General features: G+C 33.1%; 1 protein-coding gene across 1 annotated transcript in view; it reads left to right on the forward strand.

Annotated features, from left to right (window-relative positions):
• The first annotated feature begins 5,229 nt into the window (after positions 1-5,229).
• Positions 5,230-25,762, forward strand: part of LOC133182091 (superkiller complex protein 3-like) — a 35,025-nt gene continuing 14,492 nt past the window's right edge. The window contains exons 1-29 of the mRNA XM_061316810.1: positions 5,230-5,320; positions 5,642-5,785; positions 8,870-8,961; positions 9,052-9,124; positions 9,292-9,417; positions 9,696-9,782; positions 12,175-12,286; positions 12,415-12,573; positions 13,933-14,034; positions 14,173-14,318; positions 14,682-14,765; positions 15,307-15,401; positions 15,589-15,715; positions 17,102-17,281; positions 17,387-17,439; positions 17,526-17,633; positions 17,744-17,828; positions 18,000-18,031; positions 18,163-18,263; positions 18,442-18,544; positions 18,839-18,931; positions 19,096-19,185; positions 19,781-19,992; positions 20,079-20,140; positions 20,519-20,575; positions 24,938-25,006; positions 25,172-25,246; positions 25,358-25,499; positions 25,642-25,735. Coding sequence (XP_061172794.1) covers positions 5,231-5,320; positions 5,642-5,785; positions 8,870-8,961; positions 9,052-9,124; positions 9,292-9,417; positions 9,696-9,782; positions 12,175-12,286; positions 12,415-12,573; positions 13,933-14,034; positions 14,173-14,318; positions 14,682-14,765; positions 15,307-15,401; positions 15,589-15,715; positions 17,102-17,281; positions 17,387-17,439; positions 17,526-17,633; positions 17,744-17,828; positions 18,000-18,031; positions 18,163-18,263; positions 18,442-18,544; positions 18,839-18,931; positions 19,096-19,185; positions 19,781-19,992; positions 20,079-20,140; positions 20,519-20,575; positions 24,938-25,006; positions 25,172-25,246; positions 25,358-25,499; positions 25,642-25,735 — 2,993 coding nt within the window. The 5' untranslated portion in view covers position 5,230. The remainder of the gene's footprint in view (positions 5,321-5,641; positions 5,786-8,869; positions 8,962-9,051; positions 9,125-9,291; positions 9,418-9,695; positions 9,783-12,174; positions 12,287-12,414; positions 12,574-13,932; positions 14,035-14,172; positions 14,319-14,681; positions 14,766-15,306; positions 15,402-15,588; positions 15,716-17,101; positions 17,282-17,386; positions 17,440-17,525; positions 17,634-17,743; positions 17,829-17,999; positions 18,032-18,162; positions 18,264-18,441; positions 18,545-18,838; positions 18,932-19,095; positions 19,186-19,780; positions 19,993-20,078; positions 20,141-20,518; positions 20,576-24,937; positions 25,007-25,171; positions 25,247-25,357; positions 25,500-25,641; positions 25,736-25,762) is intronic.

The following is a 25,762-nucleotide window of genomic DNA, read 5'->3' on the forward strand; positions in this document are numbered from 1 at the left end:
TTAAGTTTTTTTTTCTAGTCAGATTTTTTGGGAGATTGCCCTTTCCCCACATTTAAAACCGTTGCTACAGGCCTGCCAATATCTGCCCCCAATATCAAACCTTGCTGGAACAATCTATAATTATGTTCTAAACCAGTGGAATATCCGCAGACTTGAAAGTATTACAAATTTTCACCAACCAAGACACCATATATTAGATAAAACGTCAAGACGATAATGAAAATTCTAAATTTCAATAATTTTGAGAGGAAAAAGTGTTTTTTAGGTCGATATTCAAAGTCAGCATTTTGTAAGTTCTATGATCGTTAAAATGACCTTGATAGCAAATGATATATAACCTATATCATTGGGTCGTATTTTGGCTGACGTGTTACTTACTAATTGTTAGTTATTTGTTTTTATACTGAAATTGACTACGTCTATACCTGATCAAAACAGGGGCCACGTGACCGGTCAACAGGGGATGCTTACTCCTCCTCGGCACCTGATCCCACCTGTGGAATTTCCAGGGGTCCGTGTTTTATGCCCTCTTCACAGATGTGTATTGTTTTTAGATTTTTCCCAGATCAATCACAGTTCATTATCATCACCTTTTTTTTTATTAAAAGCCATGGAGTTCAGGTCTGCACAAGCTTGATCATTTGATATTATGTGTAGAATTATAATATCAATGCAATATGTGTAAATAACTAAATATTGTTCTGGGGCAAGCTTGCGCTCAGTAAATTCTTTACTCAAAATTGAATGAATTTTGTCCATTTTATCCTCTCTCTTGAATTAAACGGAAAATATTAAATCCTAATAGTTTGTGACATCACAGAAACAAGAAACAAGAACTGACGATAATCTACTTCCAAACTATTATATTTTTTGTCAATTTAGATTTTTCATTCATTATAAAAAAAAATGTGTAAATTTCTTGAGATTTTCAAATTTTGGCTTTTGGGAGGGCAAAAATATGCTTTAACCGTATATATAGTACATTCTTTCTAATTTTAATCAGTAGTCCAAGAAAGATGATCTTACAGATATTAAATTTCTCCATATGTTTAAGTGTTACAAAAATGGATTATAGAGTTAACTTGCAAAAATCATCATTGAAAAGTGAATTACTATGGATTTTCATCTGTGAACATTAAGCTTAATCTGGTCGGTTACAGGGCCGACAGCCAATTCAAACCTCGCGTGACTCATCTAAGTATAGTCTCAAGTGGGGTCACGTAACAGTCCCACGACCAAACATACGTACCACAGACAGACATGCAGACAAGTAGCCAGCCGTTTGTTAGAGTTTTGTTTTAAATAAATCTAAATTACAAACGTTTCAATTCATTCATCTTTTTTAAGTATAGGAAGACTTATTGGGACATGAGTAGTCTGACATTTAAATATATTCCTGTAATGAAATGGGTGGGAATATCAACTTTTAAATACCACAAATTAAACAGGAAATGTAAAGGAAAAAATAAATTAAATCTGTTGCATATTCATGAAATCATTCCTGTTTTAACAACCCAACCCCCTTAGGTACACGTTTAAGACATAAAATTCCTTCTTTTTCAAGGAAAGGGAATAGATCATTATTTATTTCGATAAATTCATTGTATAAACAGACTTATTGTAATCTGAAAAATACATTTACTGAAAACGAGAGAGAGGAAGATTACCTTGCTCTTTGTTAACATCCTTGAAATCAGTAGAATTTATCATCACATTCCATTTTACTACAGCTTAGTTAGTAAAAACATTTTAATAATGGCGCATTCCTTTATATGGTGTGGTTTTCCTTTTTTTACTCTACTTCTTTAAAATTTATGGACCTAAACTTAAAAAAAATTGTGGAGAAAAAAATCTGATTAAGACAATGGACGTAAAACAAAAGTGAATAATTGGTAGTGACTTTAATGGATAGGGAAAAACAATGCTTCGATAAGTGGTGAAGATAAAATAATGGAAATAGGGTAAGAGTTTTTTGAAAGAATAAAACTTTCTTATCCAGAGATTGGATGAATTCTAAGGACAGATTAAATATCTGTTCTACGGTGTGGCTTTGTCTCATGTTACATTAATTTTGTCACGCATTCAGTAGGCTTATCATATTACAGATTACTTCTAACTGTTATACAGCTATGTTATTTCCTCTCATTCATGTGTTCAATTAAATGTCATTCTGATAAAAAGTATGGAATCGTTGCGAAATAATATTGTTCGTTTTATTATTATTATCATTATTATTGTTATTTAGTGATAAATAATCGAATTATTGATATCTTCAAATATTTAAAAAAAAAACCGTATGTCTTGAGCGCACGAAGTTGAATTGATCTAGGAAATATTAAAAATAAAACTATACAAAAGCTGCATTCTACCTATCCTTTTTTATGTGTAGAGTGTTTGAGAATGACAGAGAGCGACCTGAACAAGCTGTCGACATTCCGTACAAAGTCCCTGAGAAGGATCTAAGAATATTTTGTCCCAATACCATCTCAAATCAGGACCTTCTCAACAGGTGCCAGCAAGAGGACATGGCCACAATCATCATCAGAAGACGCTGTCCAGAACTGGCTTGGTCATGTACTTAAAAGGGACTCGGACAGCATTATAAAGACAGCTCTCTTCTGGACACCGGAGGGAAAACGGAAGAGAGGGAGGCCCAGAGTCACTTGGCGTGGACAGTGGAAGCTGAACTTAAAGAACAAAAGAGAAGCTGGGGCACACTCCAAAAGCTAGCCAGTGAAAGACAAGGATGGAGAACCCTCGTTACTGCCCCATACGCCAAAGGCGTCACGGGCAGTAAGTAAATAAGTAAATATTAAATTGATGCGCGGATCAAATCATTCATTGTTCTGTATCAATTCAGTTATCTCTGTATCAATTCAATTTATGCCTTGCGTCAATTCAATATTGATGCGCTCATGAAATCACTGGAATTCATCGGTGGAATTATTGTTCTTCAAAATCAGTTTACACCAGCTTGATATTAATGATTTGTTGGGCTTTTTAATTCATCTGAAGATATATTGAAATATTTTACAATGAATTTACAAAAAGAATTAATGCATGCATCCAGTCTATTAAAGTGAGGAACAATTCAATTAAAGGAATCACCATTTAAATTAAGGATTTTATAAATTGAAGATATCCTGATAATCAGACAGGTTCGCTCTCTTACAGGATTTGTGTGTTTTAACTGAATAAATGTTATCATTGATTCAATTTAAAATTATTATTGATGCGCGCAATAATTCCATGAAATATGACGGGTTCGTTCGATCGCCGGTGGCCAGATAGTTGGTAGAGCACGTGACTGGAGATTCAGGTGGCCCGGGTTCGAATCCCGGACTGTCCGTCGCATTTTTATCCTCTCCCGTTACACTTGGTGCCGTGACCAGGATGTGACAGATGAAAGATCTGCCAGGGAAGAGCCTGTGACCAGGGTTGGTGTCTTCGGGGGCCCGGCGAAGACCTTAAAGGAGGGAGGAATGTAGCGGTCAGACGCAGGTGGCCAGACAGCTCAGTTAGTAGAGTACCTGACTGAAGATTCAGGGGGCTCGGTTCGAATCCCGGACTGGTCCGTAGCATTTTTCTCCTCTCTCCTCTCCCATTACAATAGTAATAACGCTAATTCAATCATTGCTCTCTTCATTGAATTGATTATGCATGTATCTCAAAATGACTATATGGATACCTCCAATTTTTGAGTTTGTTTTAATTTGGCGCTCCATACTTGCATGCTCAGTTTCCTTAGGAGTTGAACCAAGGCGGTTAGAGTGAAAGGGGACTATATAAGAACTAAACCTTGAACATAATATGTATATATCTACCACCTTTGTCCCATTAACTGGAAACAACCTTAGGCCTTCCATTCGCTCCCCGGTTTTCCATACGTCGCATGGACGACGGGAAAACCGGGGTGTGGAATATCTAATTTATAATTTTCATTAGATTGGAAGGAAGTAGGCTAAATGTAGTTTAGTTTTTTTCATTGAAAAGAACGTCCACTTTGCAGACCACGGGAGAGTGTGGTTCCCTCTTTAACCTGAAATAAGACTGATGATCCATATACATGTAGTTTAGGCCAAATAAAAAAAATATGTGTGGTTCCGGTTACACCTCCAAATAAATTAGGGTAGGTAGGTAGGTGTTTTTTTGTTTTGTTTTTTTTTTAATTTATTTATTTAAATATAATAAAAGTCAAAAATATCATTGAATGTTCTTGAATTAAGTATTGGTGATATTGGTGAGATAATACTTTTGCTTTCTTTCAAGTGGTGACATTTGTAACTGACAAAACACTTGTACGGCGTGTTGAAACGATGTTGTCAAAGAAGGCCACCATTGCTGAAACTAAAACTAATACCGGAGCCAATGAGGGAAATCAGGGAAAATTCCGGAAATTTGAATATTGTCAAAAAAAAGTTTAGGGTCGGGAGTATAAAATAGGGACGGTCGGGTAACCGGAACCACACATATTTTTTTTTATTTGGCCTTATGGATCATTCATTTTTGTTTTATCTAACTCGTTTTAGTTTGGGTCCAGGGTCAATCTAATTGAAATTAAATCTCCATTCGCTCTCCGATTTTTTTTATATGTCGCGATGAATATAAAAAATCGGGGAGCGAATGGAAGATCTAATTTTAATTAGATTGGGTCCAGGGTGGGCTTAAACTCACGTTATTTTTGATCGGGCACGACATTCAAACAAAACAGGTAGTAGTAAGACAGAAATGAAATAAATAGAATAGATTTCTTAAATATTATTATTTCACTCAGAGCTTAAAATGAAAACATAATTGGATTGTAATTTTAGCTCAGCACTTCCAATTCATGTATACAATAACATATCTTATTATTTTTAGAGAAGTGGACAGACTTTAGCATGTTTATCCTGCATCCACGCACTGTCACTGTGGATGTAAGGCTATATGCCACTTCACTAGAGAGAATATAACATCTTTAAAATGAATTTTCAGATTTATTATGGTTAAATTGGATATCATTGGGGTCCCTTGGGATAAAAAGGAGTTTCCCACATTTTCGATGATTTATCTTATTTCATCTTTCATAATTTAAGTTGATCTAAGTGTATTATAACGCACTGTAAAGCACAAAAAGAAACAGTGGGCTACCTATTTGTTTAAAATAATGGACCTAAGCTTTATCAAAGAGATAATCTGGAAAAATAAATCATAACATTCAGAGTGGACATTTATTTTCTCAGCTTTTGCAATGGATCCAAAAGATGTAAAAATAGCATTGAAAAATGCTAGAGAATGTATAAAGAATAAAGAATACAAGGAGGCCTTGAAGCATTGTAAAGTAAGTCTTATAACTTCAAGTTGTAAAAGTAGTTGACTTCACTGATTTGTACACTTGCATGTATGTATGTACTTTAGTATATGTTTTAGTAATCTGAAAACACACTGTATTTTTCATTTTGTTTGTAACATGGTTGTATGCCAACATGTTTGGTGAATCAATAAATTGAATTGAATTGAATTGAATTGAATATTTGAAACTCTGAAAATTCACCCCAAATGTAATGCAATTTTCAGTTATTGGTGAAGTGTTTATATTTATAGACTTATTATGAAAAAAAATTACAAACAGGAGCAAACACATAACTGATATATTTTTCAGGGAATTCTAGCTCAAGATAAGAGCAACTACAATGCACTGGTATTTGTGGGTGTAGCAGCTGATGGTTTAGACCAGCCAGATCAGGCAGTAAAGGCATACCGGCGGGCCACCGAGTCTGAGCCAGACCAACCGCTGGCATGGCAGGTCAGTGTTACTACTACAATACAGGAAGTGAATTTATCTCATTTAGTAATATTATACCTCTATTAAGAATACTCAAATTTGATTGGTTTGTTAGAAGCTTTTAAACTGAATAATGACTCCAAAAAGTACTGTTTACAGCAATAATGACCTAGGAATCATTGCACGTGGGGTATGATGACCCGGTCATTATAAATAATGACCGCTAAAAATGACCTGTTAATCTAAATTCCATTCAAATTTAAAAATTAATGCATACAGTAATGACTGTTCATTACAAAAAATGCCTTTATAAAAATACGTATAGTCTTTTTATGATACGGAATACGATTGTCCTTTAGATGCGTCATAAAATTTATTGTTTTCATTGAAACTTTCGTTACAATGTCAAATTCAATGAATGCAGACTTGGCTCTTGTGTACAGTAAAAGTCTGTACCAGATTGTCATTGTACTCAGAAATGGTATTTGTAAATTTATAAAAATGCATGTTACTGACAGTCACAGAGTGTTTTAATAAAACGGCGGTGCAAAAACTTACAAGACTTGCAGGCGAAAAGTAAACATCTTCACAAGCGAATCCCAATCCCGATGAAACACTGATAATAACAGTTCGTAGGTCTAATACACAATTGATTATTTTAGTAATTAAGCCTACAAAAATTGTCTTAACTTATATCGGTATAATAAAACAATTGATCACCCCTTATGAGTTCAACATGGTGAAATAAGGACCCTCGACCTGGCCCACTCGCTGACCTGACATGACCTCGGCCGCTGCGCGGCCTCGGTCAGGTCAGGTCACCTCGTTGGCAAGGTCGAGGGTCCTTATTTCACTATGTTGACCTCATAAGGGGTAATTAATTGTATAATAAGGGGACTGAGGCTTGCCTCTACTACTTTAAATGTTTACCTTCATGTTAATGAAATTGGACTTCAGAGGTTTAGAATGAGTTGTGTGTTACATACTACATGCATATCTACAAGATTAAATGATTTCATACTGGCCATAACCATCATAGTCATATTCAAATGCTGAGCCACTATAAAGCCATTAGCTCTCTACTGGTCAGAGACCAGAAGAGCTTATGCAATAGTGAGGTGTTCTCATTCTTTGTCTGTCTGTAAACAATTTTTCAAAAATGCTACTCCTCCTACAGATTTGGTCAGTTTCAATAAAACTTGGTACACAAGTAGACTACACTAAGATATAATATAATTCTGTATACCGGTATTGGTTTTGATTTCAGTGAGTGGTGTTGTCATAAGTGTTGTACCGATAATAAGAAAACATCAATTGTCAGCGAAAAAATGCAACCGATTCCGATGATTGATTATAATTTTTCATAATCGATCATCGGAAGCATACTTCTTATACAATACATTCCGGAATTATCAATTTCTGGTTTAAAATTTATTTCTTCTTAATGAAAAAAATGGCGTCTGCATCTGATACTAGCCAACAAGCACAAAGCAGAGGTGATTAAGAACCGAAATGTGCATATATAGAAAGTGTAAAAGAAGCAAAACAACAAAGAAAATAATATATTATATATTTTACATATTCGTGTTAAAGAAATAATTTGAAATAATTGTAATAGTCTGCTTTTTATATACAAAACTATGACATCCGATTATAATCGGTAAAATCGCATTGGAAGCAGTAACCGATTCCAACCGATGATCGATTATGAAAATTAACCGATGTTCCATCACTAGTTGTCATGGTTACTAAAATTAGATAGAATTTCTGTAAAATTCTTTCAAAATGCTACTCCTCATTCACTTTTGGGGTGATTTCATTAAATGTGGTACACAAGTAGACTACATTAAGATATATCATTCTGTATATCGATTTTTGGACATTGCCATAGTTAGACCATTCCAATTTTTTCCTATGTCTATGTGCACCTTGGTATTTACACCCCAGATCAGGAAATCAGTAGTCCTGAAACTGATTATTTTGGTGGAAGTCCTTAAATTCTGTCAATTTCTTTCTATATTTACATAGAATCTGTCAAATAAAGAATTGTAGATTGCCATATTTTTGCGACATCTTATTTTCATGAGATAGGTACTTCACAAGCAGGACAAAATTTTCAGGCATTCTGGTGATTGCTATATATAATCGATGCCAATAAAAATGAAATTTTTGCGAGCAGATCTGCTCATGTAAGTACACAAAAATAAAGGTCTTGTGAATAAAAAGTGATTTACGGTATATATGAATCATTTATTACCTTGATTTTGCAAAGGAATAAATCTTTCTTCGAGGAAAATAGGTAAACAGAAACAAATCCTTTGAAAGAGGTGTTTATATGACTATATGTCTTGTGTTTAATTTTTCAGCTTGTGTGTTTTTTTTTGTGAATAGATTGGTATGTTTTTGAAAGATAAGTGGACACTAAACGAGAAAAAAACTGAGAATGCATGGCCTTATGAAAATAGACATTTTGTTAAATTCAATAGACTCCTCCTCCTGCAGTTTTGGTTTGATTTCTGTTTAACTTGGTACAGCTTGGTACATTAGTAGACTACTCCCATATACACAATTCTTTGTACTGTTTTTTTGATTTTTACAAACAGTGTTGCCATGGTACTAAAAATAGAATTTTCTGCAAATTTCTTTCAAAATGCTACTCCTACAGTATTGGTCCGATTTCAGTAAAACTTGATATGCAGTATACTACACAAAGATACGTAATTCTATTTATCGTTTTTTTTTTTTTTAATTTTGGCAAAGGGTGTTACTATGTTTACTAAGAATAAAAATATCTGTGAAATTCTTTTAAAAGGGTACTCCTCCTACAGTTTTAGTCTGATTGCAATAAAAATTGCTACAAAAAGAGACTTACCTAAGGATCAATTAATTTTTTTTTTATTGCTGTTGCCTTAGTTTTAAGTCCAAATGGTAATTTTCTCTTCCTGTGTAATAAGTTCAAACCAGTAGAGCTACAGTCGCATCAGAGACTTCTAATTTAGTATAAGAATCTTATAACTCTCATCAAGCCAGTTTCAGGAAATGTGTCAAATGTACCAGCTGAAATGTACCTAGAATATTGTTCTAAGATGTTTCATTTTTATCCAGGGACTGAGTGGTTTTTATGAAAAGCACAGTTCACCAGAGAATGATAAAGAACTAGTAGAAGTGTACACCAAACTCAGAGATTTCTTTGAAAAGTAAGTCAGAAAACATTGCTTAAAAGTATTTTATTTTTGATTCCTTGTTGTAGATTTCTTCCTCTTATTTCATATCAATGTTTCTAATAGTGACAAGGACAAGAAAACAGAAGTGACAAAGAAGCTTGCTAATTTACACATAAAGCTGGGGGATATTAACAGGGTATTGTCTTGGACTTAATTATCTTAAGCAATAAAATGAGCATGCTTTAGTAATTCCAATACACTTTTAAATTTACATGTAAAAATCTGAAAAAAAAATTTGAATTGTATTTTATTTTCATTCCCTGTTTTGTAACAAGGTACATGTACCTACAATTGTTGTTGTAGGGTTTAGAACTGTATGAAAAGTTGTGTTCTGAGGAGACAGAAGACTCTGTCAAGTGTAGCCTCTATACAGATATGTTATCATTGTTCCTAAAGTTGTCATCCCCCACACCACCACAAGAGGACATGGTATGATAATCAGATAGGGGCTATTCCCAAAGGAGTAGAATTTTTGATCAGAGCAAGAATATTCATCTTTAACACAGAGAAAAGGTCTTTGTTTTAGGAGAGAAATATTTTCTAAAGTCAATAAGTAGTACAGGAATTTTCTTTTGAAACAAAATAAGGTGTGGTGATAAATGAAAAGTACTAGAACCAGTTTTATTTGTAATATGAATAGAATATTGTTTTATAGCAGTTTGTTTTTAATTTGTAACATCTCAAAGCCTAACTTGTCTAAATTATAGGTAATTGACATCATGAATAGTCTGCTGGAGTTGGATGCACAGCTTGAAGAAAGAATCATTACCTTCTATGTAGATATTCTTTTTAAGGTAGGAGTGTGTACAATATTCTAATGAAGTACATGTACTGTATGTTTGCACATAAGGCCTTTCTAAGGTATTTTTCACCCATCATTCAAAAATCTACCTACATATTAAAGAACACAAACAGATACATGAAAAATGCTCATTATTTATTTTGCAATGACATTTTAGAACAGGAAACAAGCTTTTTGAATTGAATGTGTTCTAGACAACATATAGTTTCAACCAACATTCAAGTGAAAAACTGATTTGGAAAAAAATGAACAGACAGTTCAGTTCTTTTTCAGTGATTTTGTGAGTGATCTCTTTTTTTCTCCTTAAATTTTGAATGTCCAGAATCATATACGAGGGCCGTTCAAAAATTACGCAGACTTGTTGCACAGAAAATATATTTGACAACATAATCAAGCAAAAAGTCATAAATAATATAAAAGAATCTTTTCATATATGATCATCAAAATTTCATATCAAAATATTGTAAATCGGTGTCAATTTCAAGTGATTTAACAGGACGTCTAATGAAATCATGACGCAGTAAAACTTTCAACGTCACGGGCATTTTAAAAAATGGGAGCTTTCATTTTCTCAATATTTTCCCTTAGTATTTGATACTGTATAGTTTGGGTTACCTTATCCACTCAGAATAAACATCCATATACCATTTCCGATTCAGCTTAAAAACTATAAAACTATAATTGTGTGTTTTAGTTTGTGTTAAACACCAAAACTGCAGATATTTCTGAGGTAAAGTTTAACTCAGTCGATCTCTATCACATTCTTAACAGCCCAGATCAGTGTTTTGTCGATGAACATCATCCTTCCCTCCCGGATTGCCTTTTAGCTAAGGTCTAACAATCTAAAATTCTATTTTTACATTTTGTAGAGATATGTCGGATATTCCGCTGGTTTACTACATGTTTCATCAGGATTATTTTGGGTCTCTATTGGCGTTTTCCCTGCATGATTCATGATTTGATAAAAGTGCGCTGCTCCGTCAAATCACGAGACGTCATTTTTGCAGTTGATTTCGTAGGGGTTACATCGGAGAAAAATTACAATATTTCTGTTAGTACTTCAAATATTACGCCTGAAATCTAAATACTTAATATTAAAAAAAAATAAAAAGAAATTTTAGAGAAAATTGATAAATAATATCATGAAATATGGAAAATAAATGAATAAAATTTTGGATAACACGTTTGTTTTTCAACAGTTTTACCTTGCTCTGTACATCACCATCAGCAGTATCAAAACAGCAATAATTTTATGAGATATTAAGTAAAATAAAAATATTTTACCAAGAATTTATTGGAATTTTTAAGAAATATGTTCCTGTGAAATTTCAATTCTACATGACGTCTGTAAGAGTAAATAATAGAAGAGTCCACGTAATTTTTGAACGGCGCCCTCGTACTTAACATTAAAGTAAAAAAAAATGGGAATTGATCAGTATCAAAAATGAGTTGCCAATAGATCCTCTTAAAGGTGAAATATTGAAGGTAAATTTATTTTTTTTCCCAATCTTCCTTTTTTATGCCCCCATAATCAAAGATTCAGGGGAATATAGTTTTTGGTCTGTTTGTTTGTCTGCAAAAACTTTAACCTTGCCCTTATCTTTTGATTGGTTGGAGCTAGGGCTTTCATATTTAAGATGTGCATTTCTTGTGAAAAGACCTTTCTATTGGCACCAACATATTTGACCTCTGACCTTGGAGTTTGACCCACTTTTACAAAATTTTACCAAACTTCAACATTGGTTATAACTTTTGAACTGTCAGTGCTGGGGCTGTTATATTTCACATTTGTATTCCTTGTGACAAGTTCTTCCCTTTAATACCAATATTTGTGATCTTTTGACATTGATCTGCTTCTGAAAAACTTCAACCTTGACCATAACTTTTGAATGGTTGGTGCTAGAGTTTTCATATTTCATATGTGTATTCCTTGTGACAGAAGACCTTCCCTTGGGTACCAACATTTTTGACCTTTTCACTTTGACCCTGGAGTTTGACCTACTTTTGAAAAAAAAACTTTAACTTGTCAAAACTTTTGAACTGTTGGTGCTAGGGCTTTCATATTTCACATGTGTATTTCTTGTGACTGGACATTTCCTTGCGTAACAACATTTTTGACCTCATGACCCTGACCTTGGAGTTTTTAACTTACTTTTGAAAAACTTGAAACTTGACCATAATTTCTTAATGGTTGGTGCAACAGCTTTCATATTTTACTTGTATATTCCTTGTGACTAGAACTTCTTTGTACCAGCATTTTTGACCTCTTGACCTTGATCTTGAAGTTTGACTTGCATTTGAGAAACTTTAACCTTGTCAATGAGCTGTCATACAGGGGCATCAGTGTTTCACAAACACATCTTGTTTCTATTTTTTATTTGTAGAAGAAAGACCATTTACTGTTAGAGAAATCTTGTCATGTGCTATGTGAAAAGTATCCCTCAATGAAATATCCCTTAGAAGTCAAGTTACTGATAATTATGGATAGAGCTTTTTGTAAGTAGAATGTAAATTATCTTTTAGACTGGTTTTTATCTTTCTTTAAACTTGTATAATAGCAAGGCTGCAAGAGATAATTTTCTACTGTATACAAATGTATCATAGTATTGAATTATTTTGCCTAGGTTCTGAGCTTCTTTTGCCTACCAAGGATCCCCACATGTCTGAGACCATGACCCGGCTCTCAGAATTAGACAGTGAGAGTGTTACACTGAAAGCTGCCCAAGGATTCCAGTATATGTGTAACAAAGAACTGAATCAGGCTAAGGACTGCTTTGTTGAAGGTATCTTTGGGCTTTAAAAGTGTATAAGTATGGAAGATAGATTTTTAAAAGAATATTTTATTCACACATTTTGTAGAGTTGAATTGGGCAACTATTAGACCCCTCCAATATAGAAAATCTTCTTTGAAAAAAAAACAAAAAACAAGCAAACAAACAAAACAGTATTTTAGAAACAAATTTACATAAATTATATTTAATGATATTGTGTAACATTTCATTACTGGTATTGAATGTTGCAAAGGATGACTGCACTTAAGAACATGCGGAATTTGCAACAAAATAAACTTTCAAAACAAGCATTTTTCTTTTCATTGCAAGAATGGTCAACATCCAATATACCAACTTTATGAAATTATGTTTAATAAAAGTGTGTATTTACGAAGTTGGAAACTTTTTTCAAAGGCAGGGGCATCACAATTTCTTGAATCTCCGTTCGATAATGAGGACGCCCACTTTTTTACTGACTTTATACATAGTCAGCGCATGTTTGTCTATTGTTCTACGTTTAACAGTAGTTGTATATTTGCATAAATAATAATGTGTCAAAAGGAGAATAATAGACAAACATGCGCTCATGATTAAAAAGAGAAAAAACTGCTTCTTCTTACATTTGCTCTCTGTGTTGTAACCAAGGATTGTGACATGTTGAATATTATAATTCACCACGTGATTTCTTACCTCAGGTAACTGTGAATACTAAATTCCGTCACGTGACTTGTAAGGTAGCATGTTTTGTGCTAACTAGGACATTGTGTTCAAACACGATATGTCATCTGGCATTGATATAAAATCTGCTTTAATTACATTGACATGCTTATATTGTTAATTTCGTTTTAAAACCTTTGTCAGAAGTGTATTTGTGCCATACAGAATGGAGGGGGAGATTTGAAAGAGTGATCACGTTCGCTTTTCCAAACATGTCATTGTTATTTATCTAGTCTAATTTTAGACCCATTCTTAAATGTTAGCTCCACTTCTCATGCATATCTAATGTTCAATCAAGGGCAGGTAAGTGTAAATTCTCTATATTTGGAAAGAGTAAGGACAAAAAACATTGAATCATTTTATTGTATCACAGTCTAAAATCATTTTAAGATTTACATTTGGTCACAAATTGACAGGATTCTTTCATAAACATTCAACAGTGAAATAAGGTTTAGATATAAAAGCAAAAGAAGCAACCGAAAAAGACCCAAAAACAGGCGTTAAGTGCAGTCATCCTTTAAAGAAATACTTCCTTGGCTAAAAATTTGTGCCAATGTGCATTGATTAAGGAAGTGTTTTTCAGTTTAAATACTTCATAAAAGTATGCCCTGATACTTTTCCATCTCTGTTATACATTGTATATTTCTGTGACAGCTTTGCCAGTGATGACCTCCACAATCTGTGTACCATACTATCTGGCTCTGACCTACTTTCTATTACATAAATTGGCAGATGCTGAATCAACTATTAAGCAGTGTATGTATATTTCTTTCAGAATATTTGATATTCACTTTAAATGTGTACCATGGATAACTGTTGATGCGAAATAATTGGTATACAGTATTAACCTTTCACATTTTAAATCTTTTGATGAATTTCAACTTTGTTGGTCAGGTGCCATAAATCTAAGTAAGAAGAGTAGACAACTCACAGTGTCTAGTGGTGTCGTGTCCAGGAAAGTAAAAATCCTACAGGCCAGAATCCTTCTACAAACAAGGACCACGGACTCTCTCCAGTCAGCTCTAGCCATTACAGAGGAGGTAAAAAATAAAATGTGACAGATCTGTGCTATGATTGAAAGGGGATCCCCATCTCTCTCTCTCTCTCTAGTCAGTTTTCACATAACTTAGAGGTACATTGTGTAAGAGATATCTTGCATGGGGGGGGACCTATTTCTTTCTCTTGCTGTTATCTGTAGTGTATCATCACATAGGAGTTAAACGAAGCTTAGTATGTATAAGTCTAATTAAGATACATGCCACAACAAACATTTAAAATTCATTAGTCAACTGAAGGTTTGTCACTGATGCAGAAATAGGATTGAATTAAAGATTTATAAAACAAAAAAACAAAAACATTTGTTTTAATTGTGACAGATTCATACTTTTATTCATGTATTTCAGCTTTGTGCAGAAGATACAAGTCCACAAGTGTTGATTTTAAGAGGACACATTTTATTAAATTTGAATAGACTAGAAGAAACAGAGGTAAATATTGCATGTCGTTTGTCATTATTACATTTTCACAAACATGCTGTCAACTTTTATTTTTTGAATTCTACTACAGATATTGTATATAGAATATACAAATTATTTTGCTAGTCATAAAAATTTATCAGTATATGTTACAAACAAATTTATAAATGCTTAAGGATATTTTTAATCCAACAAAAGCTCAAATGGTCTGCATTCCATTGCAATCAATACACAAGTAGACAAACAAGTTGACCCTCTGGTGTGAAATGGAACAGCATTGTCATGACTTGGTGACCTAATTTATTTTTCTATATAGGAAATTATCAGCCATAGTTTAGAGCTGTTAGTAGAATAGAAATAAAGTTCTGTTGTCATGAATGATGCAGGATAACCTCATTCTGGAAATGTTTGAGATATTAAAGCCTCTGCTTTTATATTTCAAAACAACATTTCTCACCTTGAAGGTTATCCTGCAAATCCATGAAAACATTAACTTTATTTGTTAAATAGCAGTTGACTGATAATTCACAAAAATATGAATTGCCTTCTTTAGGATATCCTCAGTAAGTTAGAGGTTAACACAGAGAGAACAGCACTGGAGGGATATGTCATGTTCTACAAGGCGGAATATACCAAATCAGCAGCCATGTGAGTGTCCTAACTAAATATATAATAATTTAAGGAATTCTGCTATGTGTTGAGTGTTACTATTTTCTTTAATTGCATGGAAATTGTATCTATTTACATAATGAATAACATGAATCCCTTTGCTTCATATTTTGTACACTATCGCTACATGTACTTACACGTTTTTTTCATGTTGGTTATGTTGTAGATTTTGTGAGTTGATGAAGCAAGATACCTCCAACAGTGAGTACCACCTGATGTATGCCAAGTCCCTGTGGTTTGATAAAGAGAGACTCCAGAATAATCTTCAACCCTGCCATACTGCTCTTCTGAAGGTCACAAATCTTTGTCATATTATTAATGTAAAATGTTTAATTACAGAAATATAGGTAAGAAATGTAATATTGCCTGAATGACCTACCGTATAGTAGCATAGTAGAGGAAAATAATCCGGCTCCGGGGCCATAAAACTTACATGAGCTCACTTTTTTGATCTCTATGTCTGACTTATAGATGAGTCCTAGAAACACTATCTTTTTCTGGATGGCGAAATGACTTCTTTTTGAATTTTTGGGAATAACATATTAAATATCAATATCATATTCCTAAATATTATTTTAACACAGGTTCAAATACATTAGAGTATTTATATAAAATTTATTTGTTGAGAATAAAAGATTAAATATCGGATGGGCATCTTTTTCCAAAATATTATTTCAAACAAAGGTAAAATCTTTAGAGCAATGATCTAAAATGTTAACCAGATATTTGCAAAAAAGTTGTATAGTACTTACTCATAAGAAGGTCAAAGGCAAATCCCTCCAAACTAACCTGAAAAAAATACAATGGGCTTATAAATGGCCTGACTTATAGGGGAGTACATATGGTACTGGTAAAGAAGAAGGTACAGTTTTAGCTTTATTGTGCCCTAAAAATTTAATGTTTTTGAAAAGTTCTGAAACTGGCTTAAATATTAGTTGAGTTTATTACTGTGATAAATTGGGAAAGAATATTCATGAAGGAGTACCATTCTGGAAATATGACATCATTTGATGCATTTCTCTATTTTAAACAGAAAAAGCCTTAAAATGACCCATTTCAAGGGTTATTTTCCTTAAGAAAATAGTGTCCACAGCCGTTGCCCACTTTAATTTTTGGATATGTTGTGTAAAATTCTTTGCAAAATCACATATCTCAAAATCTTTCTGGGTGATGCCTGTGGACAATATTATCTGAAAGAAAATTTCATTGAAATTTGGTGTCTTCTGCAACTTTTTAAGAAAATGCGGGAAAATGCACAAGATTATGACGTCACAATTAGCATTTAGAAGGTCATGTGAGAATAATGATTTGTATGATCTTTCTGCATGGAATTTCGATGATTCAGAAAGCATGTGTTTTAATTTTTTACATCACTTTTATTTTTAAGAAAAACACAGGGCAAGATTTGTATTGAAACCACACCTTGTTCTTTACAGTTATATATGTCATATGAGACAATCGTTCAAAATAGCAGAATGTGCTAATCAATAAACTAACACTATGATGAAAGTGAAATCAGTCCTTAGTACTAAGAAAAGTATCCAGAAAAAAGGTAGTTTGATTTATTTCCCATACATGTATATTATATACCCACCTCCCACTCTTGAACAATTTTCTGATGAAGAAAAAAGTGTGCATAATATACGTGACTTTACGGTATTACCCATCTACTTCTACAGTCAGCCAAGCTTGATTCCTACTGCAGTGAGCCATTTGAGTACTTGGGGAGATTTTACACAGAGATACAAAAAGACCAAGTCAAGGGAAAGCGCTGTTTTCAGAAGGCGTTTGATCTGGACAGGAGCAATGACAGTGCTGGGGAGGCGCTCTGTGATATCATGAACAAGATTGGAGAAGAGGTTAAAATCTTTTTCAAAACTTATTAGCCATGATAAAAAATATTATTCTGTTTTCATATATACATGTAAAAGATGTATATGGATAATAGTATTTTCCTGTTGTAGGAAGATGCGTACCAGCTGCTTTTGTCTGTGACAGGTAAAGCCAGTGCTGGATGGTAAGTTTTACAAGTGACTCTTGACTTTTTTTGATTAACAATTTTCCTGCCTCTGTTTTGAACTTTTTGATTTGTTGTTTTAATAGCTGCAAGTGGGCATGGCTTAGATTGGGCCTTCACCAAGTCAAACATGACACAGCATCGGTAGCCATATCCAGCTTTCAGTCAGCTCTCAGGGCAGATCCTAAAGACCCGTAAGTAATTTACAGACTGATAAATTATGAAGTTCAATATGAAGTTTATGCTCAGGGAATCTACATGTAAGCTGTAGACACATTATCTTTGATTGTGTTGTTTTCCGTAGACATGTCTGGGAATGTTTGGCAGAGGCATACTACAAGAGAGGAAGCTATACAGCAGCTCTTAAGGCTTTCACCCGAGCATCAGAGGTACATGTAGGAGTATTATATAATTGTCATATTTTATAGCAGGGAAGATAGATGTATAATGTTTTGTAATATTTTTCTTTATAATTTTGAAAATGATAAATACATGATTGTACATGTGTATACAGAAATTTGAAGCATCCCTATATTGTGCATTTGGATACTATTTTTCAGTTGAATCCAAATTCTGTGTACAGTCTTTACATGTGAGTATATGTATTATAAAACAAAGCAGTTTTATACTTCTTTTCTGAAAATTATTGTACATAATATGTTTTAAAGTTCTTTAATATATCTTTTGAATACATTTTCATAATAGAACTATTTAATATTTCAGGATTGCATGCATTAAACAAACACTGAGTATGCTGACAGAAGCTATAGAGGAATATGGATTTATCCTGAAGGACAAACCAAATTATGTGCCAGCTCTGAAAGGTAGGATGTTCAATTCCTGCAGACAGTACAGATAGCAATTTGGGAATACAATACATGTAGATCTAAGAAATTGAGCCCAGTGAGGGTTTGTCATGATCTTGGAATTAAGAGACCCTTATCAATCCAAAATTAAATAGAGTATAAAGCACAAGTAGAGACCCCTATGCTGTATTTATAGGTATAGGAGAGACATATGTACTGCTGGCCAAACATCATTTCTCACAAGGTTTCAATGGACGAGCAAAAGAAAATTGTCAAAATGCTCTTCAGTTTTTGACAAGGTATTATACATTTTTTGTTACAAGAGCATATTGCTGCATACTTACTTTGCTGAAAAAAATATATTTTGCACAAAAGTTTGATAGAAAAAAAATTATGAATTGGCTTGAAATGTTTTTCTTCAAATAACATATATCAAAAAATTGTACAGTTTTTTATGATTCCTTCTTATATCACACATGCATATACACTGTATATGTAAGTTCTGTGAGTAAAATATTCAAGTTCTGCTGAAACTTTGCTATGTGGTATAATATGTGGTATAATGTCATTTAATACAAACTTCATTCTTTTAGGGCAGTGTGTCACAGACCTGACCTGTCATGCTTGTGGAAATTAATGGGGGATTCCTGTACCATCATCCATCCCCTGCCATCACAAACCTTCAGGTCAGAAACAGTTCCTATACACATATATACATTTAAAAACTTCAGGGAAAGAAAATTACTTCATTGTAAGGGTGAACACATTAAAAAGAGTAACAGTGTTTTACTGTAGTAATCCTATGCATTGTATCAGATCAGTGTTCCAACTAAATCTTAAACATTTGTAGATTTAATGTGCCAGAAAACTTGTACAAATCCAAAGAGTCAGCAGAAGAATGCAAACTCAATTTGCTACAGACTCTAGAGCTAGGAGCCAGGTAAATACTATTCTACAGACTCTAGAGCTAGGAGCCAGGTAAATACTATTCTACAGACTCTAGAGTGAGGGGCCAGGTAAATATTATTCTACAGACTCTAGAACCAGGAGCCAGGTAAATACTATTCTACAGACTCTATAGTGAGGGGCCAGGTAAATATTCTACAGACTCTAGAGGGAGGGGCCAGGTAAATATTATTCTACAGACTCTAGAGTGAGGGGCCAGGTAAATATTATTCTACAGACTCTAGAGTGAGGGGCCAGGTAAATATTATTCTACAGACTAGAGTTAGGAGCCATAAATATTATTATAGAGACTCTAGAGCCAGGAGCAAAATTAATATTATTCTACAGACTCTGTAGTGAGGGGCCAGGTAAATATTCTACAGACTCTAGAGTGAGGGGCCAGGTAAATATTACTCTATAGACTTTAGAGTTAGGATCCAGGTAATTATTATACTTTAAGTTATATTGAGAGATCTAAAATGAAAATGCAGAATTCCATAGCTATTTGGAGATAAACTTTTGTTTTGATGAGTTGGCAGTTAAAGGCAAAGGCAGTCATTATCAGGTGTTATGTTTTGTTTTTTTTTAAGGTGTTATGGTCGAGCTTTAAAGTTACTCCCTGACTGTGCTGCTCTGTGGCATGACCTTGGCTTTAATCTCTATCAGCAGGCCTTGCACTCTAATGGCCAGGAGTCTCTGGATATGGCAGAGAAGTCCGTGGAAGCCCTGAGGAAGGGATTATCCTTGGATCCTGTCAATCACCTTATCTGGAATGCCCTAGGATTAGTCTACTGTCACTCAGGTCAGAAGGAGTATCAACAGTAAGAAAAGTTAATGGGAATGTTAATTGAAAATACACCATTATAAAATAAGTTATTCTTTTTTCAGGTCTGAAGAAGCCATCACTAGGGCAGCACTGTTTTATTAAATCAATACAAGCAGAATCTGCTGTAAGTCATTTTTTTTCTTTTTCCCAGAATTGGTTTATTTGTATGCAGTATGTATCATTTTGTACACCTGAATTACATGTACCGGTACTAATATTTCTGTGGTAGTTCAATGTATATACATGTACATTCCACTCATATTGTCTTTTGGCATTTTAACCTTCATACAGAATTCAAAGAATCTGTAAAATTCACTTTTCAAAGAAAAAGTCATAAATGTATACATAGATTACAAACTAACAAAATATTTTTGGGCCTATTCCAATCTTTTAATATGTTTCAAAAACTAAACAAAAAAATTAAGAAATGAAAAAAAAATCCATGTAAAATGAACATTTAAATACAGTAAAATCATGTATCAGTTTTATCATTTCTTTCCAGAATGTGGTGGCTTGGACAAATTTAGCCACGCTTTATCTGAAGAATGGCAACATTGAGGTACACTTGTTTTTTTTTCTTTTTTTTTTTTTTTGCTTTTTGTTTATAGAAAATTATGCTCTTCTGGGTAAAAAAAATCAATAAAGCACACTTAAACATGACTTTCTGATGATCATTCATCACACATTTTTTTTATTGCTCATTATATTGGGGTTATATCTAAATCACAAGTATGTGTATCTAAACCATATCATTCAATATATACCGTATATACTCGCCTATAAGTCGGTCCGCCTATAAGTCAGTTGCATTTTTTGAGGTTATTTTGGAGGGATTTGCCATTTGTATAAGTCGGTACAACTTTTTGCCAGCATCAGTTGACAATTTCAAATCAATGCTCTGATGTTTTAACCTTGTTTCGATTAATATTTTTAGAAATGACAAAGATATTTAATTTTAAATCATGAAGAAAATACATAATGCACACTTAAGATAAAAATAGTTATTAAAATATATAAATACTTGTACTTTACGTATAATCTAAGAAAACATAAATGATATAATATATCCAGACTTTGTTCAGCGATAATTGTTGGAAATGTTAATAAAATACTATATTTCACCGTCCTAAAAAATACTAATCTTTTTATGACTCGCCTATAAGTCGGACGTACAGTTTTGGACCAAGATTTAACTCCCAAAAAACCGACTCATAGGCGAGTATATATGGTACATCTTGATAATATTTAGAATATATCTGCTCATGGTACAGAAAGCTTTCATTTTAAGTACTGTACAGCAGGTCAAAATCGCGGTCGGAAAAGATCGCGATTTGTTCAACTTGCAGCAAATCGCGGTCGTTTGAATTCGCGGAAAGGAAAAATTATACAAAAACTTTTTCAGCACTGCAAATATTTTTCTTGCGTATTTTGTCGATTATGAACCCGATTAAATAGAACGAAACACCGTACTGATCCCGATTGGATTAGAAGATAAAATATCATACGATGTACAATGTTACGCATTCAGATAAATTTTCTTCTTTCTTTCTCGTGTTTTCTTTCTTTTTATTAAATATTTTTGAAATACATATGATTCTATACTCGAGTGATTTATTCAAGTGATTTCAAGTCGTATCCAAAACATTCATGTAAAAAAAGAAGCCATTTGGCAGGTGTTCGTTCATAGCTACGTTTTGAGTTGAGTACAGAGTAGTATTTACTGCAGTATATTTAAATCCCTTTGAATCTAAATCAGTTGTCACTACCGATAGTCAACATGTTTAACTGTTAATAAAATTTAATTAATGTGTAACAGTGTTGTCTTTACAACGTAAGTGCCTTGATTAAAGATAATACATGTAGGACTGAGTGATACGCACAGGTGAAATCTAACAATACATGTTTTATAGATAATTACATCGCACCTCTACTGGGTGGCAGAATTGAATGTTATAGATGTTTATTTATCAATTGTTAACGTCTTAGTAATTAATCCGTTCACCTGCATAATTAGGAAGACAGTCTACATCTCCTCTATATATCAATTACTGCTTTTATGTTTGCAAGAAACACAAATAGAGTTACCGAATTTAATCACAGATATCGGTAATATTTCAATTTATCCTTATCAATTTTTGAAGAATTATTCACTGTATGTTGAATTCACGGAATTTTTATTTCCGCGAATATAGTGAATATTAACTCTGCGAGTTAATTTCTTGCTGTACAGTAATTGCTCTTTTTTATACGCCTGTCTTAAGGTATGTCACTCGTCAGCCTTTTAGAAAATTTTAGTCAGAACCTCTTACTTAAAAACTATTTATTACAATTCAATCTTTATAACATATATTTAAATTAAACAATGTAAAATGTTCAACATTCAATTAAAAAACTGCTCAAAAATTCACAAAGAAGCAAGATTTATAAGGGACTATTTCTTGTGGCGGAAGGATATTTATCAGAAAATTCTGCAAATCTACACATTTGTCAAATTTAATATCTTGGAACTTCAGCCTCACATACTTTTACTCAGAGAATATTTTCCGTTATGATATGCCTGGAATATTAAATATGGGTCTCAATTTATATTTTTATAACAAAATTTACACCTTCGCTCAACAAACATTGCCAAGAAATGAAGATATATTAAGGAAGTCGAGATAAAATTTACACAGTTTTTTGCCTGAAAATCACATATTTTGACCAATATTTCAAAATTTACATCACTGACCCCAACTTTTTCTTTCATTATTTTAAACTACTCGATACTTTTGACCGATCAGCAAATAAGTCGTAAAAAGTTTGATACAAGAAAATATTCTATTGCCTATTTAGATTTTTAATACCCCAAATATGAGACTTTTTTAGAGCAAAAAGGTCACACAATAATTTACGTGCATTAATTTGCACGATTTGTTCAATGATAAATATTATTCAAACTATTTTACTTAAAATAAGATTATGTTTATTGCCATGGTTACATCTTATAAAATATGATAACGGTTAAAGTGATTAACCAAAGAGTTACACTTTAAGTGCAAAAAGGTCAACTTAATTGTACCGTAGCTCAGTTAGATGCACACTGACCCCCCATTTTCTCTGCGATTTTGAGTCATACTATATGAGTACTTATCCAAAATATACTTCTCAAAAAATCCTTGATATAAAAAATTTCACGAGTGACATACCTTAAGAGGGGACATATTATGGTATGATGTTTCTGTCCATTTGTCTAGCTGTCTGTTTGCTATTTTATGTCTGGCCAATAACCTCAATACTATGAGGTCTAGAATAATCAAACTTTGTCAGCTGATACTTCTTTGGTAGAACGTGTGTACCACATTAAAAATAGGTCACTTTTACCTTTAAATAAGATGATATGGCCTAATAAAGCAAAACCCTGTCTGGCTCATAACTGGAAATTTATTAGACCTAGCATCATCAAACTTGGTAAATTAATGCATCTTAGGTGGAAGGTATGTCACACCCAACATATTAAGGTCACTTTGACCTTAAGTTATATTTAAAAAAAAAAAAAACAACTTAAAGTGTTCCAAGGAACATGTGTCACTTGCCAAAGCGTCATTAAAGACATAGATAAATGATAGTTATTTATTTTTTAAATATTACAGTATACAAGCATTACTGTATTCAGGCGGGAAAAAAAATCCATGGATAGTGAGAAAAAACTATCATTAAGCTATAAACAGTTCAAAGAATATGTGTTTATCGGCACTATGGTGTATTTTGAAAAGTAAAAAGATCATAGGTCAAGTTCAAAGGTCTCAAGGTCGGTATCCCTGGTGTTTTACAAAAGCCATTCTTCCACGCAAAACATGAGCCAATAGTCAAGTCTTTACCTCTAACAGTTCTCAAGATACAAGGTGTGACAGACAGATGCCAGGCAAAGTGATCCATGTGACACTCTGCTCAGCAGGTGACACAAAAACTATGTTTTAATAGAAATAATCCCTACTGATGTAAAAGTATTGCAGTAACTTTATTCAGAAATTTACACCCAAAACACCCCACATTTTTATCATGATATACTTTTAAGTGATTTATTAAAAATATATATAATATATTAAATTTCTTTTCTTTCTAATAATAACAAGAGACATCCCACTTGTCCCATGGGAGCCTTTGTTTTTCAAGGCATGCATGGGGCATTTTGATAAGAGCCAAATTTCATCCGTCAAGTTAAAGATTAATTGATGAGTTTAGTGTAAGAAGACAATCTAAACCATTTCTGTTAGAGTATGTCTGATCAAGTAGCTGTTATTTATTATATCTTTCAAGAATTGGGCAAAGGAATCTGACCTCTTAATTGCAATAGATAGCATCTATCAAATTAAAATTGTTCTCAATGACTAGCCTTTATTTTTAAAATTAATTTGGTATAAAGCTATCAAAATTATTTTGATATTGTAAAATATATATATTTTTTATTTTTATTTCTCAAAAACCAATATGATGAGTGGTATGTCTCACTAAGATAATAGATGGTTGCAATAAAGGTATACACTCTAATATTAAACATAAAGATAAGTATTTTGATGGTTTTTTTTTTTTTTTTTTTTTTTTTTTTTGGCAGTGGCGTTGTTCATCATTCATAAAAAAATGCAGTGAACAAAAGCTGCAGACTGGATTTTTGTGTAAATCCAACACAACTAGTTGAGAAATTACATATGATGTGCTATTTGTTCTAATTTATAACTTCAGCATAGGAAATGCATATCAAAATTATGAATGGAAAAATCATTGAAATCTTTATATCAAGGTTGACATTATTTTCTTTCATACACATTCATCTGTTTGTGGTAATTAAACAATTAATATTTGACTGGCATATTTTGTGTAGTGGTGGTGCACTCTATTCATATAAGTCATAAATTTTTGTTTTTTTTCTTGGCAACTTCAGTTGGCACATGAGGCCTACAAGGTGGCTCAGAGTTTGGATCCTAACTATGTATCCTGCTGGATTGGACAGGTTTGTATCAAAACTTCATTGTGAAGTACATACATGTATGTTGATAAAGCAGTTTCATTTCATATATGGTGGATGAAAAATGATCCATTCTTTGCATACTTCATTTTTGCTCTGATAACTAGATAAATGACTACAGAATTTATTGTTACTTTGATATATTTCTAGGCTATGATTGCAGAAACTGTAGGAGATGATGATGCCATGGACCTGTTCAGGCATACTACTGAGTTATCTCCCCATGTTTGTATTAAAATCAGATTTTCTTTTAGATTTTTCATTTCTTTTCAAGTTATTTTATGGTGTCTATCAAAGAATGCATGCCTGTAACATTTAGAACTAATCTTCCCACAGGTGGAGGGATCTTTGGGTTATGCACACTGGGTCTGTACATTACTTCAGGATGAAACCAAACACAATACAGAAATGTACAGCTATGCTATCCACCAAATGTTAGCTGTCCCAGCAGCCTCGGATGCTTTGGTCAAATATCTAGGTAGAATAAAATACAGGTTTTTCAATTGACAATAATTCCATGAATTTTTATTTTATGAGTAAAAGCTTCTTCCATTCTCATGTGGTAATTCATGATTTATACATATTTTTATGTGAATTTAATGGCATATTCTGTTATATAGATCTAGTGGAGACCAACCCTGGAGCATACAATATGTATGGACTGCTGAAGGAACAGCAAGGACTGTACCAAACAGCAAAGGAGGCATTCCAAAAGTATGGCATGAAAAGGGGTCATTTTAT

The sequence above is a fragment of the Saccostrea echinata genome, unplaced genomic scaffold, assembly GCF_033153115.1.
Source record: "Saccostrea echinata isolate AGI-Se365-2 ecotype Australia unplaced genomic scaffold, CSIRO_AGI_Sech_v1 ptg000009l, whole genome shotgun sequence".
NCBI classification, from domain to species: domain Eukaryota; kingdom Metazoa; phylum Mollusca; class Bivalvia; order Ostreida; family Ostreidae; genus Saccostrea; species Saccostrea echinata.